The 18,270-nt window shown below is 49.4% G+C and overlaps 5 protein-coding genes across 5 annotated transcripts; 3 read left to right on the top strand and 2 right to left on the bottom strand.

The window, feature by feature from the left end:
• Window positions 1–5,403: 5,403 nt before the first annotated feature.
• Window positions 5,404–6,438, bottom strand: CC1G_02472 (hypothetical protein; the record flags this gene model as incomplete). Its single annotated transcript, XM_001832158.2, has 6 exons — window positions 5,404–5,502; window positions 5,560–5,692; window positions 5,745–5,860; window positions 5,912–6,176; window positions 6,242–6,357; window positions 6,415–6,438. The coding sequence occupies 6 exons, from the start codon at window positions 6,436–6,438 to the stop codon at window positions 5,404–5,406; spliced, it is 753 nt and encodes a 250-aa protein (XP_001832210.2).
• A 1,575-nt stretch (window positions 6,439–8,013) lies between these two features.
• CC1G_15156 (hypothetical protein) lies at window positions 8,014–10,024 on the top strand (the record flags this gene model as incomplete). The annotated part of the gene is made up of 10 exons (XM_002910471.1): window positions 8,014–8,099; window positions 8,223–8,287; window positions 8,339–8,390; window positions 8,581–8,693; window positions 8,741–8,774; window positions 8,895–9,027; window positions 9,261–9,314; window positions 9,576–9,616; window positions 9,773–9,798; window positions 9,999–10,024. 10 exons carry the CDS (start codon window positions 8,014–8,016, stop codon window positions 10,022–10,024), a joined length of 630 nt encoding a protein of 209 aa, XP_002910517.1.
• A 287-nt stretch (window positions 10,025–10,311) lies between these two features.
• Window positions 10,312–11,758, top strand: CC1G_02471 (hypothetical protein; the record flags this gene model as incomplete). The annotated part of the gene is made up of 6 exons (XM_001832157.1): window positions 10,312–10,481; window positions 10,534–10,696; window positions 10,749–10,834; window positions 10,893–10,931; window positions 11,008–11,462; window positions 11,529–11,758. 6 exons carry the CDS (start codon window positions 10,312–10,314, stop codon window positions 11,756–11,758), a joined length of 1,143 nt encoding a protein of 380 aa, XP_001832209.1.
• Window positions 11,759–12,387: 629 nt separating this feature from the next.
• Window positions 12,388–14,502, bottom strand: CC1G_02470 (hypothetical protein; the record flags this gene model as incomplete). The annotated part of the gene is made up of 11 exons (XM_001832156.2): window positions 12,388–12,520; window positions 12,596–12,841; window positions 12,903–12,949; window positions 13,003–13,046; window positions 13,109–13,336; window positions 13,405–13,681; window positions 13,747–13,850; window positions 13,910–13,922; window positions 13,977–14,036; window positions 14,087–14,131; window positions 14,191–14,502. 11 exons carry the CDS (start codon window positions 14,500–14,502, stop codon window positions 12,388–12,390), a joined length of 1,509 nt encoding a protein of 502 aa, XP_001832208.2.
• A 610-nt stretch (window positions 14,503–15,112) lies between these two features.
• CC1G_02469 (hypothetical protein) lies at window positions 15,113–16,541 on the top strand (the record flags this gene model as incomplete). The annotated part of the gene is made up of 2 exons (XM_001832155.2): window positions 15,113–15,269; window positions 15,319–16,541. The coding sequence occupies 2 exons, from the start codon at window positions 15,113–15,115 to the stop codon at window positions 16,539–16,541; spliced, it is 1,380 nt and encodes a 459-aa protein (XP_001832207.2).
• Between the last annotated feature and the right edge of the window lie 1,729 nt (window positions 16,542–18,270).

Genomic DNA, 18,270 nt, shown 5'->3' with positions numbered 1-18,270 from the left:
ATTGGGTCCGTGTGTTTCTGTTTCGACATATGGGGAAAGTAGAGTTGCATGGAAAACGTCGTGGATCCTCCAAGTCGGGGGAAGGTTGAGGCGGAACGTGTTTGGTCCAAGGACTTCTGTGATTTCGAAGGGACCTTCTCGTTTTGTTGTCATTTTCTTGGAGTATGGGAGCTTGATATTTTTTGCTTCCAACCACACTCGATGACCTTTGCGGAAAGGTCTTGGTGTCCCCTTGATTCGTTGGGCCATTCTTGATCTGGCGAGCTCGTGTGCTGCCACGGCTTCTCTTCTATCTTCTTCCAGGGCTCTGAGTCGTTCTTCCACTAGATGGGAATTGAGTTTTGGAGAACGTCGTTGGTAAGGCCTTGGGTTGGAACCCCATGATGAGTTCGAATGGAGAGTGTTTTCGATCTGCATGCCTTCGGTTGTTGTACGTGAATTCAGCGAGGGCTAGTTTGTCTGCCCACGATTCTTGGTTTGTGATGCAGTAGATCGATAAGTATGTCTCCAATTCTTGATGTACTCGTTCAATGGCTCCTTGTGTTTGTGGATGGTAAGCCGTGGATAGTGACGAGTCTATTCCAATGAGAGGGAACAGCTCCCTGAGAGCTTTGGCTGCGAATTGGGGACCTCTATCAGAACCGATTTTGTCCGGTAATCCGAAGCGTTTGAAGAGATTTTCCCATAAGAAGTTTTGTTCTATCGTCAGCAGTTGCTGTCTTCTTTGTTGGAATGAAGATCACCCCCTTACTGAGGCCGTGGTCCACCACGGTCAGGACCGAATCGTATCCGTTTGATTCCGGAAGATCCGTGAATCATGTCAATGACGACATAACCAAATGGTCGATCATTTCCTTCTATGGGCATGAGGGAGATCTTATGGGGATTCCTCTTGATTTTGAACTGCTGACATTTCGCATCATCCCTGGATATATGATTTGATGAACATCTTCATTCCGGGCCAGTAATAATGATTTTTGATGGCATGGAATGTTTTCCAACTCTCCAGGGTGTCCCGCAGTTTCAGCGTCGTGATATCGTTGGACAATCTCTCTTCGGATGTTATTGTTCTTCGGAATATATTGTCGGTTCTTGTAGAAGAGTGTGGTTTTTCCATCTTCGGTAATGACCGTCCAATCGTGGAGTCCTTGTTTCATTTCGTTTGATCCGTCTTCGACTAGGGTTTTCATGGCCTCAATCGCGGTTTGATCCATTCCTGTGGACTGATCAATTCGTTTTTGGAGTTCAAGGTCAATCAAACCTATGGAGGTATCCATGTCGAGTTCATCGATAAATAACTGTTCCTTCAATAAAATAGTTGGTAGGTCGTTTTCGTCTTTTTCCGGAATATGATCGGGTCTTCGAGAAAGAGCGTCAGCTTGAATCATCTTGTCGCCGGGCATATTTTTGAGATTATAATAGTATTCGGACAGTATCAGGGACCACCGGGCTTGTCGATCGTTGAGTTTTTGTGGTTGTCTGAAATAGGTTAAATTTTTGTGGTCGGAAAGGATGTGGGTGGTGAATTCTGATCCTTGGAGATAGTGTCTCCATTCTTGCAGGGATCGTACTATTGCAAGGAGTTCGCGATCATAGATCTCATATCGGCGTTCGGTGGGAGTGAAGGTTTTTTGATAGGAAGGCTACCGGATGCCTTTTGCCATTCTCGTCTTCTTGGGTGAGGACAGCTCCATACGCGTACTTGGAGGCGTCACATTCAATCTGGAATGGTCTAGACATATCCGGCATTCTGAGGACGGGTTCTTCGATGAATCGTTGCTTCAGGGTTTTGAATGCGTTATCACATTCCTCAGTCCAAATGAACTCTTTTTCTTTGGTTAGGAGTTCGTTTAGGGGTCTGGCGATCTCGGAGTACTTCATGATGAACTTTCGGTAAAAGTTTCCGAATCCCAAGAAGGATCGTACTTGCTTCACCGTTGGTGGGGGGTGGGCCATTCGGCCATCCCTTTGACCTTTTCTGGGTCCATCATGATTTTGTCGTGTTCTATGATCATGCCGAGGTATTCGATTCGTGTCTGGAGCGAATTGACACTTTTCGACTTTGAGGAATAGGTCGTTGTCCCTGAGTTTCTTGAGAACGATTTTAGTCATGTGTTCCAGTTCTTCGATGGTGTTTGCAGGGATGAGTATGTCATCCATGTAGATGATCACAAGTCTCCCATCGATTTCAACGATGAAGATGTGGTCCATCATCCTTTGGAACGTTGCGGGTGAGTTACAGAGTCCGAAGAACATGACTAGTGCTTCGAAGAGCCCTTTCTTGGTTTTGAATGCAGTCTTCCATTCGTCCCCTTCCTTGATGCGCACATTGTTGTATCCCCACCGGACATCGAGTTTGGTGAAATATCGTTTTCCTTTCACCCGGTCCATGATGTCGGATATTAGAGGTAGTGGGTAGGCGTCTTTCACCGTCCATTCGTTGAGATATCTGTAGTCTTGGCATGGGCGTTTCTTTCCGTCTTTCTTTGGCACGAAGAACATGGGTGATGCCATTGGTGATTTTGAGTGACGGATATATCCTTTTGCCAAGTTTTCATCAAGGAATTTTGTGAGTTCTTCTTCCTCGGCCGGCGTGAGATTGTAGATGGGAAACGATTTGGGTTTGAAGCCTTCCTTGAGATTGATCGCGTGATCCCACTCTTTCCTTTCTGGGAAACGATTTGATGCTTTTTCAGAAAAGACACTTAAGAATTCGTGAAAGGCATGGGGAATTTTGAGTTTAAGATCCTCTTCAAGAGGTGGTTCATAGTCGGTGTCTCCTTCTTCAGTGCTGGTCGCGTTGAGCCATTTCTCGTTGATTTCTTTCGTGGCTTTTCCTTCGATGAAGGCGAGGAGAAGGTCTTGATCATCTTGCTCCATGGTCGGAGATATCGTGCTTCTCCATTTGACCTCTCCTCGTTTCCAGTTGATATCGGGGTTTTCGTTCTGTAACCACCGGCATCCCGAAGATAAAATCCCACTTTCCTAATCCCGTGACATAGATAGTATATCTTTGTAGTCGTCCATTGATGTTGATGATGGGTTCAATCGTTTGTGAGATGGTTCCCTGTTTGTTTGCGGTTCCATCTACGTTTCGGACTTTGATGGGGTTTTTAAGTGTTTTTGTAGGGATTTTATTATTTGTCAACCATCCGGTGGTGGATAAATAGGTCATCCGCTCCGCTGTCGATTAGGACCGTTGTGTCGATGCCACTATCGGGTATTTCAATTGGTAGAACGATCGATCGTTTGTTTCGGGTGGTGATCGTCGCCGTTCCAATTGACAGTTCGGGGACGATCTCCATCGACCTTAAGATGTCCCCTATGAAAAATCCTCCTCGGATCCTTCGCCCTTTGTTGTGGCTCGAATGTTTGAGCTTCCCGAGTCAGGGTGTTTGGGGCAAGCTCTGTGTTGTATGTCCTAGTTGTCGGCATATTCCGCATTTGGCTTTTGGACAGGCTCGCGCCGGGTGTCCCTTTTCCTTGCAGATGAAGCATTTCCCATTTTGTGTGCCGGATGACTGCTTTGTTTGGATGGCGTCAACATCCATGGCATCAGGGTCTTTCTCCTCCCGTTTCGCTGTTTGTGGGGCGTCCCTGTAGACCACTTTGACCTTCTGTTGGGGTTCACTGCGATATTCCCGCTCTGTTCGCCACTCTCTATCCACTTCCATGGCTGCGTCTTTCCACTCTTGGAGAGTGGGTGGAACTTTCTCTCTGTTCCGCGGGTCTGGCAGCGAATTGGGTGGCGACCCTTAGTCGGAGTTCGGGGTTTAATCCAGCCTTGTATTGATCCAGGGCCCATTCGTCACCGTATCCGGTAGCTTCTGCATAGCTGTTGAACATTCCTGTGTACCAATCACAGGTGTTCTTTCCCATGTGAAGTTGCTTGAGTTGCTTCTTTGCGGTTTCCTTGTTTGGGAGTAGGCAGAAGTATTTTCGGAACTGATTGATGAAATCTTCCCATGACTGGTAGTACCCTTCCGGATCAGTGAAGGTCGGATCCGTCTTCTGAGCCTCCTTCGCCTCAAGCCACTTTTTCTTGTATTCGGTCATCTTCCTATATTCAATGGACGCCCAGTTCCGGGTTTTGTCTTTCTCCGTTTCATTCACAAGTGCGACCATGTATCGGATTCTTGCAGTGGCCTCATTCATTCGTTTTTACTATCCAAGTATGTTTCCACTGCTTGAATGAAGGTTTCGACGTCTTCTGCTTTCCCTGAGAATTTGGGTGGTTTGGCGGATATCCAACTTGGGTTTGGATTCTTCCCTTGCCTTCCGGGCTTTCTCCAGAGTAAGGAAGTCGTCGTATTTCTTCAACATTTCTTCCAAGCCAGTTGCCATCTTTGCAGTGCCTCCGCTAATTCCTTCTACATGTGGAGCAGTTTCCGTGAGGGTCTCGCTGATTGTGATGATGGCTTTGTTGGCTAGTCCCCAGATCTGATATAGGATTGCTCCTACTCCCTATCAAGAAGACTATGGTATGGACTTCGGATAGTTTTTCCGAAAGTCCGCTGGCTAGGGCGGGTGTGGATGGTAATCCGGAGAGTTGTACGATGGTCTGCCAGGCAGACTGAAATATTTGTTCGGCCATGGCTAGTCGTTATAGCGGGCCTTGGAGGTTTGAGACTTCGTTCTTCTGTTATGGACTATACGTGATACAAGCACGTGTCGTCCAGTACTCAGCGACTTTGTGGTCGATGAATCAACTCGTGACTACGTCAAGAGTTCTTCGCCTGTAGCTTTGTGAACTTCGAGCTAGACTTTGAGTGATAATTAAAGATATTTGTATTTGCACTGAGACTTGGTATAGCTTTGTGAACAATTAAGAACGAAGTGAAGAAACTAGCTAAGAGAACTAGAGAGTTTATATACTAGAAGACGTGTGTTAGCCATGAGGCGTAGTCCTCATGGGTAACATGCGTATTCCGTGGAATGTATGTAGGTTTCAATGAGTTTTTAATAAGTATCAGTCAGCAATCAGTAATGCGCAGTAAATATGAGTAAGACTATGAGCTGAAATGAAAAACATAAGGTAGAGATGAGGCAGGTATAGTAATACAGTATAGTAAGCATATATGTTCGTAACAGTATGGCTGAACCGGTATAGACGGATGGGAGAAGAGTTTTATACACTTTCTTCCAGTCCCAGTCCCAATGCTCGCAAATCAAGGTTGTGATAGCTGCCGTATTTGGTAGGTTGATTCCCCAGTTGGAAGCCGTTAGAGCACTTGCATCACCGGAGGTTTTGCTGGTCAGCGGGCAGGTGTACTGTCGGACGATGGTTGGATCGGGGAACCGATTTGTGATGGTTGAGGCAACGCGTGGCCGTTGGGACTTGAGAAAAGACGAGGAATTGATGATTAGCTCTGCCCTTCAATTTCTCCCGCCCACTCATCAAGATCATGACCATCTTCTATCGCCTCCCACAGACCCTGTAACAAGACTCTGATGCCCAGCTAGCATGTATGCAGATTCGACGGTAAACCCTTTGAGACCATCCTAAAACGGCTAGATCAGATTGCTAAACGGTAGCAAGAGCAAATACCATTCACGCACTGGGTCGTAATCACCTCCTCCGAAGATGGCAATAAATATCAGGCCAGCTCGGGAGAGCCGGACCCTTTCATAAGCCTGGAGGGTCGGTACGTGGTAGATCTCAACTTCATCGTAATTATCTTTGTTCAAGGGCCTACAGTTGTGAAATTGTTGAGAATCCAGTGTTTGAGAGGGATTGAACTCACCTTCTGATGACACTTGTTGCACCAAAAATAAAGACATCGACATCAGAGGTCAGAACGTAGTCAATTTGGCCCGTGAGATTGAGCCACGCCAATTCTGCCTCGGCTTCTCCAGGTGCCTACAGATAATAAGTTCCAAGTCCTAGCCCGAAGGAACCGATGATGGTCACCGTGTGTGTGTGGAAACCAAACGCTTTGATAAAGGCTTGGAAGTGTCCCGTCAAATAATGTGGTTTGGTTTTCACTTTTCGGCCTCGCTTGTACTGAGGGCGCCCGTTCCCATCAAAAACAAAAACGACAGCAACGGGTAACTTTATGAGCTGGAGGAGGCGATCGAGAATACATTTCATGATAGCTGGCTGTCCTATCCTTGCCCATGCAGCACGATGTTTGGACGCTTGCATCACCGCCGCTTGCGCCTCGTAAATCCATGTACTGGTTGACCCAAGATGCGTGGATAAATCGTGGCAACCGATTTGAGAACTCAGAAGCGAACGTACCTGGCATCTACACCTATCACCGGAGCATTTCTGCTGTCATTGATTCGTGCTACGGCATCGTTCACAAACCAGTCCGTCAGGCTGGTTACCTTCACCCCCGGATTCTTACGCAACAACTATGAAAGGTTAATGTTTGAGCTAAAACTGAATAGCTACTAAAGATGAGAACTGACCTCCCATAAGCCTTTAACTCCCATATTGTGCTCGAGTTGAAGAAGAAGATGCCAATTGCAGAGAGAAAGAGGAAAATGAAACAAGTGGCAGTGACTAGTGATTCGTGCTCTCGATCTGATTAAGGGTGTGCGATAGGGGCAACCCCCAAAATGGAGAAAGCCGTCATAAATCGTTAAGCGCCCGTTTAAGGCCTGTGCTTGCTCACTTTCGGAACGATAAGGCCTCTAAAATTGATTAAAATCCGTTAAATTTGATTAAAACTCTACTTACCATCGGCTTTCCTGGACTTTCCGTAAGTTAGGCCCAATTTCTGCGCTGCTATTACCGGTGTAAGGTCTTGATCGGTTGCGTGAGTAGCTGCGGCTTTCCGTTCCCATTGATCAAGGGTTGTTTGACACTCTACCCGTCGCTTGTATCTCAGGAATAAGCTCCCGCTCATGTAACCGTTCAACAGCAATGAACTTGGCCCAATTCCAATGGTTAAAGGGATCCCTCCGGGCGTCGTGCCTGCCCTAAAGTCATGGTCCATGGAGGTTAGGCGCGCGTGCATTGTCCTCCTACGAGAGACTGTAACTCAAGTTAGAGCCACAAACATTTTATGATACCTTAAAAACTGAATGTTGACATGCTCTAGACTATGTATATAGAAGAAACTCGAATTGAAAATGGGTGGTTCATGCAGGAGGTGGTAAACAATCAAGTGGCAACGCTAGCCGTCCATTCGGAATTGCAACACAATGAATTCTAGTTTCTAATAAACTTTTGTTGCCTTTATCATTTTTATGTGCCCCATACCGTCTGTAACTCATGTATATACACTAATTTGAGCATAGGATTCGCCAAAAGGGCTGTGGATATTGCAAGAAGATCGAGCCTATAGGTGACATTGTCGCTGCGCGTGATGGGTAACTTGGCTCATACGCCTTACATTGGATTGGAGTATGAGGTATATTTATTACACACTTGTAGTACAGATACAATATACCCAGCGGGTGGTTAAGTTGCAAAGCGCGCTCGTTAGAAGGAACCTTCAAGGAGGTAATTGCCAAGTCCGACTCAGTGGGTGCTAGCCCAATGCTGGATCGTGTTTAGATCTTGTTCCGCTCTTTTGGTTCTTCTCCATCCCTCGGCACAAGCGATTTTTAGCGATTTAGCGAGCATCTTAAATTTCGACGGGTACAGGAACTTTCCTGTTGGCGGGTTCCCAGACGTTTACGGTGGCAAACCCAAATCGGGTTCGTCGCCAAGTAAACGTCTGGCTGGCCGAGACTAGAACGAATACAATGGGGCTGACGACCGTGGCGAAGGTAAAGGCGTCTGAACTTAACATACGTAAACAGAAGGCAATATCCGACTTGCCCTTCGACAACTCTGCTGGCCCACATTTGACCCTAATTCCCAGCGAGAATGCCCGCCGCTGAGATCGTCTGAGATATGATAAATCCGCCAAAACGCGTGTGTAACGTGCTCATAGATGCTGTGAAATGATACGCCCGATTTTTCCAGCTTTTCCACGCGTCCTTTCTTTCCTCGCTGCCGTCGTGTTCGCTGGATTCCGCTCACAGATGATATCTTCGACCCATTCAATTGACTTAGAAATGGTTGTTCCTTGTTTTCTCCGCCACAAGCCGAAGGACTTTGGACTTAGTCACGAGCGTGCAGACCCTGCCCAATGCGGCGCGCGGTGACTTGGGCTTTCTTTCCTCTCGACCACCATCACGGTTCACCACACATACACGGGTGTTACAAAAGTAACTTTCTCAACTAACTTTTCCTTACTAAACTAACTTTTTCTAACTTTTTTCAGCAAAGTTACTTTTGCCGAAAAAGTTAGCGTAAAGTTAGCCGAAAGTAACTTTTTATATGGGGAATGTAAGGCGGAAGTAACTGGAGTGAAGCTAACTTTTTTCGTGCGTTGTCAAGCACTAAGTTCTCGCGATGGATTGCATGAGCCTGGGGAAGAGTTCAGGGTCGCGTGAGTACGAGGTGGCCTGTAAGTGTCTCAACCGTCCTCTGACCACGATTGTGGGTGGCATAACGGACTTGTAATGGGCAAAGCCCTTTATTATAGACACTATTTATAATGGACACCTCAGTCGATTCAGAGTATATGCACGACTGAGAGTACATACTTACAGCTGGCTATAGGATCTCGATTTCTACAGTAAGGGGTTAAGAGATGACACGGTCCCCACATCGCATGACGGGGTGATCAAGAACTTACACTGGATTCTGCCCCACTGTGACCGAAATTGTGTATTCATTATCATGGGGGCAAGTGCGAAGTGGTAGACGGTAGCCGAGTCCTGATGTCAAGGTGCCCAGGGCAACAAACATTGATTCAAGATTGTACCGCGATGTAATGAAGCCACAGTTAGCCCTTTTACTTCCAGAATAAACAGACGGCCTAGCACATCTGTATACGTGATGTGCTAACTGGATCGTGTATCACTGCGCGAGAAGAGCTAACATATTCAAGAATCCATTTGGTAACTGGTTGGCGCACAATAAACTATCATGCTCTCCTTTTGTTCTCGGCTTCGCACCATCATCCCTCCCCGGATAAAGTAGCTCTTGAGCCCCGTACACAACCCCTCCCTACCAAGTCGAAAGTACGTCTCAGGCTGGCAGTAAGGGGGACGAAAGTTAGCCAAAGTTAGCCAAAAGTTAGTACGTTACTTTCGAATGCGTGGGAAAAAGTTAGGCTCTATGTTCTTAGGCGGGCAAAGTTAGTCAACGTTAACTTCAAAAGTAACTTTTTACGCCCTCCACATACACCACCCCGCCGTCCTCTACATCGAAATCGCGGGAAGTGAAAACTGTCTTTGACGACGCCGATATCCAGGTAGTCTGTGATTCAGCATACAGAGCACGCAGAGAGAGGGATCAGGGGGAGGAGGTACGTCCCCATCGTGTCTAGGCATCTTTTGGATCTCCACTGTGTTCGACGCCTCCCAGGACCTATATCACCTTCCCAATGCGATGGCCCCTTAAGCAAAGCACGAACTTGGCCCAGCGTGCTCGAGTGCATCGACTCGACGTTTGCGGCCTCCAACAGCCTCCAACAGCCTCCAACCCGCCCTCCACCCGCCGGACTTTCTATAGTGGTGAGTTGCCTCAAATTGCCCATCCTATTCTCTCTTGACAAGAAACCTTCTAGCTCAGTGGGAAGTTCACGATACAGTCGCGCATCTGCATCTGGTGAGTGTCTCTTCCTTGCAGCTTGCAACGACGAAACCTAACAGAAATTCCAGAGTCTTCCCCTTGTCTGCGGCGCGGCATACAACCACAGTGGTAGCTATTCCCGGACTGGTTATCTTTTTCCTTTTGACATGTCTGCGCCAGTTGGTACTCTAGTTGTGAGAGTACGACATATGATAAATGTGATACATTTGGACGATTTCGGGTTTCTATCATTTCTAAGCGGATCTGAGCACAAAAAAGTGGGTAAAAATCGCGCTGAGAGACGATGCTAGATGACAAAATAGACGCGTCCAATTTGTCATATCTCAGACGATCTCAGCGGCGGGAATTCTCGCTGGGCCTAATTACCCGTTTATCCGTCCTGAAGTGAATCTCTTAGGCGAAGTGAAGACCCTGTGGTCTTAGACTGTACTGGTCTCAGCACGGACCACGAAGAGTACATCACCGTACCACATTGACAGTTGGTCGATGTCGAGGGTTCGGGCCTTTGGGTATGTTCGTCGGCATTGATACCCTTCCGTTCAAAAAAGGCTGATATTACTTGAATTGGTGTGCTTCTAGGATCGCTGCAAGGCACGAGCTCCCCGACAGGTCGGAGAAGGCAAGGACCATGGAACCGCAGAGAGATATAAAGAGAGCGATGCTTCGATTGGTGGGACCCCAGCCAAGCGCCTCCTCGAAGACCTTGCACGATGGCTCTATTCACCCGTTTTGTTATCCTCGCTGTCCTCCTCCAAAGCTTCACCGCCATCTTCGCCGCCCCGCAAGATGGTGATGTTGAGGTACAAGGACGACCTGGCGGCGGAGGACCAGGCGGACCCAAGCCACCCAAGTGCCGCAAGATCGAGGTTCGGAAAGAATGGTATGTTCAAGCATAGTGCTCGATGAACGACGCGCTCACATGCTCATTTCAGGCGTGATTTGACCAAGAAGCAACGTCGCGACTACATCCGCGCCGTCAAGTGCCTCCAAGCAAAGCCTTCTACTGCCTTCAACCCTCCCCGTCCTGGTGTAGTAAGCCGCTACGATGAATTCCAAGCGAGCCATTACGACCTCGCTCATCATATTCACCCTGTGGTCAGTCGCTTGATCATACTCCTCTTTTGACTTTGCGTTGAATTGTGTGTAGGGCCAATTTTTGCATTGGCATCGTCACTTTGTGACCTTGTACAACAAGGCTTTGAAGGAAGAATGTGGCTACAAGGGACCGGCAACGTCAGTACACGCGGCAGAATACCACTATGCTCTGTTTTGACATTCTTTGCTTTATTAGGTACTGGGACTGGACTCGTGACGCCGATGGACCTTTGCCGTGAGTTCCTTACCCATCATTACTACACATTAACGATGCATTAACGCTCGACTAACTTTTTAACTGATTCGTTCAGAATGGCCTCTTCTCCTGTCTTCGACAACGTAGAGGGTTTCGGCGGCAACGGTGTCCCAGGCACATACACTCCTCCACCTAATATCCCTGAGTTCCCTGGGCCTGACTGGCCCGAAGACTTCCCCTTCCCGGTCCCTCCACCTTTCCCGGGAACACTCAATGGACCTCAAGGTGAAGTGGGATGTGTCCAAACCGGCCCCTTCGCAGACCAAGTCGTCCGTCTCGGTCCCGCGACTTTGGTTATGGACCGTTGCCTCGTCCGTGGCATTTTTGAGGATGTCAAGGACAACCTCAACAGCACCGTCATTGCTGCGACACTGGCCCAGCCCACCTTTGACGACTTCAGGCTCTTCCTCGATGTTGTCGGTCCTCCCCTCGAGCCTAACACCGGTATCCACCTTGCTGGACATGCTGTCGTTGGTGGATTGATGGTCGACGGGTGGTCGGCCCCTGGTGGTACGTTTCCCAGGTCAACTTGCTCCGTTCGATTTTGTTCTGACTGATCTTTCCTTTTAACACTAGATCCCCTTTTCTACCTCCACCACGGTAACCTCGACCGTATCTGGGCTAAATGGCAAGCTCTCGACCCCAATCGACTGACTGAAGTTTCCGGTACCACCACCGCATGGCCTCCTTACACCAACCTCACCTTGGACTTCTTGATGCCCTTCACGACCCTCTCTCCTCCTGTTGCTATCAAGGATGTTATGAACACCGAGGCATGGCCCAACTGCTACAGGTATAACGACTAAATCAGGCCCTCCTAGGCTTTTTCTACCAATCCTGTTTGTAAATACTGTAATACTTCGCTGTTGCCGTACCAATGTAGGAATACGGTGGCTCGTAAATATGATTGCAACCTTCCCATTGTATGAGTGAGATTGTATGAGGGGGGCCACGAATGTAAACTCTTCACTCTGCACGTCCGGTCTTCCGAGATCAATTTCGGTCCCTCATGCTCTCCAATCGTTGAAAAAGGGGCCCTCGTCATCGTGGTAAAGACGCGATGTGAAAAACTTTGTCACAACGGCGCCAATCCCGGCCAAATCCATCGGGCACACTGTGTGCCATTGACGAGCAAAGCACCGATCTCGGCTCAGGTAGTCGAATGAACTCCTCTTCCGTTTGGGAAATGGTGGTCATGCTCACTGGGAGGCTTGAGGCTCTCAGAGGGAAAGGGATGCTACGCCCTTCCCTTGAACGCATCCTTGGATATGATTGCTGTATGGTAACCAAATTGCAGCGCGAAGTTGTATATTTCATTAAAAATCCATCCAGTCCCTTTCTAGAAGTTCGAAAAATAGTGTCCAGTGGGTTGTGGTAACGAAGGGTTGTGGCAACGAAGTGAGGCTTTGAAGTTTGGTCTATATACATATTTGGATCACTTTTCTGTGGTCTTGGTCTCCGCAAGTTCGGGAGGCGGTGAAGGGGTTGCACTGGCTTCGGGTGACCGCTGAGGGGCATTGGGAATGAGCCACCACAAGATGACGAGTACCGCCATCATCGCTATCAGCCTGTACGTCGACGCCAGTGGTCAGTTCCAAGGCTAGAGAAACCGTGTAGACTGAGAAAAGGGGGGTAAAACGTACAAAGGATGCAAACTCTTAATCCCATGCTTTTGGGAAATTGCACCGGTCATGAAGGGGATCAAAGCACTTCCAGCCTGGCCGAATCCGGCGATCCAGCCGATGGAGCTGGTCAGGATGCGTCGTGGGAGGACGCGGGAGGCGTGGTTCATTGCGAGGGGGTACATGGGTCCCATGAGGAGACCGATGAAGGAGACGGCGACGGCGCCGCCGATGAGCGAGGGGACGAACCAGACGACGAATTCGAGCCTATCGCAAAGTGCGGGATTGGTGAGCGTTTAGGGTGGGATGTGTAAGGGAAGTGACGTACCCTAGGGAGATGATGCCGTAGATGTAGAGGACGAGGCGTTCACCGACCTATGGGGCAAATGCTCAGCTCGAGCTGGACGACCGAGGAGGGTCTATCTCACCTTCTCATTAACCCATAGAAGGATCACTCGTCCAAGAGTTAGACCTATTCAATCCATGGTGAGTGCCCCCCTTACATCTGCCCAAATGCCTTCAAACGCGACTTACCTCCAAAGAATCCAGAGGAGATATACCCCGCGGAGGGTCCACCACCTCTCTCTTCAATGATATAAGTGACGATCCATCCTCCAATCGTGACCTCCACACCAACGTAGATGAGGATGAACAAGGCCAGGAAATGAACAGCCTTGTTCGACAGAATCTCTTTGATGTTGGTTTCCTTCTCTTCGCTCTTATCGCGTTTCTCAACGAATTCGCCTGCTTCCCGCATCACGTCTACGAAGGGAGAGGACTACCGTCAGGGACATGCGAGGGGATAAACAAGCGTTGGCGGGCATACGTACCGTCCTGCCTCTTGAGACGGAAAACGAGGGTGACGAGAATGGTGTTGGAAAGAGCAAGGCCAAGTGAGGTGAGGTAGTGGAATGACCACCGTTCATGCTGGGCGAATTGAGTGGAGACGAGGGGAGAGGCGAATGCACCCAAACCTGCACAATGCACATTAGCGTTGGAAAGCGAGGAGGGCGACACTAGACACTTGCCATAGGCAGCGTGCAGCACACCCATCTTGGCTTCAGCGTTCTCTGTCAGGGCTCCCACGAAGCCGTTGGCTTGAGCATCCTAAGTAGTGAGGAAATCCTGCTTCAATAAAGGCCAGGAATGAAAGAAGCCAGAAATACCCTTACTTGCAGAGCGAGACCCATGCCGTTTAGGGCGTTCACCACCACAAATGCGGGGAAGGGAGGTGCAGGGGCTTGAACGGAGTAGGTGATCACTTGAAGGAACGCGCCTAGGTGATTCTACTAGGTAAAGAACAATGCTGCGAGATTCCAAGGAAGTAGGTCGTACCTATTGCCATTACCTTTACAATTGGTCAGTACGCAGTGATAACGAGGACCCTGAGAGGAGCACCCACCTTCCCTAGACCCAATTTAGGCCCTATGTACATGTTTAGAAAAGCGCCTAGGATGAATCCCTGGAGAACTGTCAAGAATAGCCTTCATGGATTGGGGGTGTAGAGCATACCGCACATGACGAAACGAATGTGAGGGAAACAACTGTAAATCCAACCTGTCATTTTTAAGGATAAGTATTCCTGGACGAAGGTGGTCGAGGAGAGGAAGACGTACGTTATATACTTCACGAATCCTGGGCAAGAGCGGGCCCAAAGTTCCGTCGTTCCATCCGAGGATGAACAAGCACCAGCAAAGGGTAAGGAACTGAATCATTCCAGTCCTTTTCTGTTTTGCGGTCTTTCCAACTCCAGTTTGGCCATCAGGGCCAGGGTCGACCTTCTCTGAGGAGACCGTTCGGACGACGGTGGCGTCATTGAGGGTATCGGCGGGGGGTATTGATACTTTAGTTTCGTCTGAGATCATTTTCTGGTCGTTACTGTTGTTCGTGGCTGTTGTATCGTCGCCATTAGGTGTTGTCGTTGACATTTTTGGGTAGATTTCTCCGAAGCACTGTAGGTTTCGCGTCTCGCGGCTGCCTTTACGTGTCGTGGGTGATTTCTCTGAGGAAAAGAGGCTCTAACCAAGCTAATTTGTGCTTTAGCAGGTCTATGAGCTTCAGATATGAACGCAGAAGGAAGCCAGAACCCCTCGAAGGAGTGGTGGTTCGGTTGGAAGGGCAGACCTGTGGGCAGCTGTGGGGCGGAAAGTGTTTTGGGTTATTTATCCGAAATTTTCCCGCTGGTCCCTAGATGCCGTCCTCACCGTCGCTTACTGTGTTTCTCAGCTGTAGGCAATGAAAATGGATCAGAGATCGATATCATGCTGCTAAGCACGTACTTGGGCCAAAGTTATTCCCTTTCCACCTGAGAAATCAGTTCAAATGGCGAAAACTGCTTGGAGAGCCCCTAATTCAGCGATTCTCAGTCATTGACTGTGGAACGTTCGTGATTGGTTCTTCGGCCTTCTTGTTCAGGGGGGATGCCGTAGCGGCTACCACACGGTTCGACCCACCAGGATCCAACTTCCCAGCCATGGAGCTCGTGAAGAGGACGTGTCGCCAACGTATTCGACGTTGCAGAACCGAACCTGCCTGAGGATGCCGGTGGCCTTGATCGGACGCTCTAACGTGAAAATAGGGGCCTGCGAATTATGTGCTGATGGCATCAAACCATCAAGCATTCGGTATACGGGTAACTCGTCTTGGACTTCGTCAACGGGACGGTCATCGCGAACAACGACGAGGACGTGTTCAAGTAAGTGACGGTGTTTAAACAACGCTTGATGCTGACCGTCATCTTGTAGAGCTGGCCACAATATGTCCCATGCATCCCCTTCGGACACCTGGCATTGCTCGTCATCTCTGCCTTGATACCGTCGCGAAATGTCGCGTCCCAACCGAAATTGTTCGTCGCAGGAACGCCTTTAGAGGACCTGAGGTCAATCCATCAGGCCGTAACTCTCCACTATGGGCCCATCCTGGTCGTTTCTCTCATGAGCCAACCCTGGGCATTCGCCACATCTCGACGCTCAAGCCAACCCAAGAGGCCATGTCACCCGCTCTCGCATCTCTTTACGACCCGCCCCTCTTCCCGGACATCGACGAAGTCCAAGCCAACGCCAAAGTAATCAAGTGCCTTCAGCAGCAAAAATACGGCGCTGCAAAATCACTTATTACCAACATGCTTAAAAACGGAGTCAAAGTCGCCCAGCATCCGTTATACGAAGAAGCCGCCTTTGCCTTCCTCCAAGCCCACGCGACAGAGTACGGAGCGTTTCGAGAATACGCTTCGTGGTTGAAGTTCGCTCCGGATGCGCACCATCCATTGGCACGGCCTCGGGGCCAAGACCCATTCCCTTTGGTATCCGACTGGCTATTCAAGAGTGGAATCCCAGCGAAAAAGCTGTCGTTTATCTCGCTCTACGTACTGCTCCTTGCGGACAAGGGTTATCATTATATCTTTGTCCCAGAGGCCTCGCGGTTGGTAGCCAAATACGGCATCCCGTACAAAGCGCGCTTTTTCTTCCACAGACTGCTGCACCGCGTATTGATGTACTACCGCCATCGTCAAGAGACTCAAAATTCGCCTACGCTCGCGTTCACCGCTCCGGACTCACCTCCGCGACTAGTTCGATTCGATGAACAACCCCTCGAGGACCCGCTCACTGTCATCGCCAACTACTGGCAAGTTGCCGTCGAAGCGTGCATCCAAGTAGGGAACTTGAAGGCGGCCATGTTCTTGGTGGCAACCAGGAGAGAAGTTGCCTTGCCAGATCGAACCTACAGTCTTTTATTGGACGCGTTGCATGCCCAGGGGATGGATGATCGGTATTGTCAGGCGATGCGTAGTATGGAGGAGTGCCGGGAAGCTGACAGGAAGCGGAGGTTGCTGGAAGTGGACCCCAGGAAGGAGGTTCAGTGGGAGGATGACTTGGTTGGTTGCTTTGACGAGTCGGATTGGTGGGAAGATGAGCAGGTTGGATGGGAAGACTTTGCTTCGGACGCCGCCTTCGACAAGGAAACCTAAGTAGTCCGGATCCTTCCCTGTCGCCATACACGACCAATCAACCTTTCCAATATCCTTGACTTCGCCTTTCTGAATAAAAATACCGTTCTCACCATATCGCAGCACACGGGTCCGGGCTTAGAACTTGGAATGGCGGTACTAGAATTCTGTATCGGGCTAAAAGGTTACAAGGGGTGGGAGACAGGGAATTGCTCGCGACGCCTTAAGGACCGTGTCATGCCTTCCGACCACTGTCCATCTGCTAGGGCGCGGTTCCTTCGGTTTCAAACGCAGCACGGTCACCGATTCGAGACGTGGGGCCACGCAATCCACATGCCAGGGTTGAGCATGGTTTGGGAGACGACACCGATGGTTCGCACAGCCCAGGTTGCCTACCATTTGCCAGGGTTGGCACCTTGCGTTCACTTGCCTTTGCCAGTCCATGCCGCCTTGATGCGACTCGCGAGAAGCATTCACCAAGCCGACGATCGACTCCACCCGATGACATTTCAATCGCGCATCTGCCATTTGTTTAATCTGTTTCCACAGTCTTTTTCTTTGCCACTCCAATCGGACACTGGGTTTTGCTAGCCCTTTGCCCTACTTTGAACCCGCACCCCAATTATTCGCCAGATTGCGGGTGAAGTCGCCAGAGAAATGTCGTTCTAACAGACCGAAAACACCGGAATTCTTGCACGCATGAACCTCGAATTTTCCAACAAGCCATTTATTCACTCTCGATCGCCAGCTTCGTAGCTTGCCCATGACCTGCGTTTGCCGCGTGGAGGGCGCGAGGTTGGTCATCCGACTCGCATAGGCGCCGAAGGTCTCCTGCCATATTGTCAGTGAACCAATCTCTCGGAGAACCAGGCACGCAAGTATTTGAAACGGCCCCGCCCAACCGGCGGCAAGACGTCACCGCCAGCCATTCCCTCTTCACCTCGATTGGACGCCACCATCCTCCTTAATCACTGCTCTACTCTTCACCCTTCTCATCCCCAGTCGCAATGGCGCCTAGGCTCGCTCTTTCACATCATCACTTTCATAAATTAACATCAGGATGGGGGCACTCCAACTTCGCGGGAGTGAAAGGGAGTGAATGGATAGACGGATGTATGTATATCCTCCATGTTCCCAAGACTATCCAAGGCTTTTCGACTCGTGAAAGATCGGTGATCCCCAGCCACCCTTCATCATACCCCGCGCCGAAAGCCAACTCTTGTTCTTCCCTGGGAACAGGGAGGCGAAGAGACAGTGCCTAGGGGGTCGAGCCTCTGACACTGAACCGTCCATCATCATTTGTCTTCATCATCGGTTGACTGCGAGTTAGAAACAAGGTGGTCAGGAGTGAGGATACATATCCTCATGGTGATGCTGATGTAGGTTTATTGACTGCGAGTGCGACTCGGTGACAGGACAATGGAAAAGGAGCGGCGAAAGAAGACTGGGTTAGGGCATGTTATGGTTGTGTGACGGGACACGTTTGTTATTCTGAGCTTATTATAGGCTGCAATCGATTGTTATGGGTGACCTGGGGTCAGCTGGTTCTGGTTCTGTGAACATGGGGCATTTCAGGTCGTGTGAGCAGTAATTGTCTGTAAGTTCTGTCTCGGGCATGCTGTCAGTCGATTCTCATCTCCGGAATCCCTAGGGTTTTGCAGTTTCAGTTGGGTGACTGGGGACTGTTGAGCTCTGAAAGGATCAAGCGACAAGGCCAGATCCGGGCATGGTCATCGCCTGATTCGTCTTA

Source organism: Coprinopsis cinerea, assembly GCF_000182895.1.
Source record: "Coprinopsis cinerea okayama7#130 chromosome 9 map unlocalized cont3.9, whole genome shotgun sequence".
NCBI lineage: Eukaryota > Fungi > Basidiomycota > Agaricomycetes > Agaricales > Psathyrellaceae > Coprinopsis > Coprinopsis cinerea.
The sequence above is the reverse complement of the archived record's forward strand: the minus strand, read 5'-3'. Positions and strand labels throughout refer to the sequence as shown.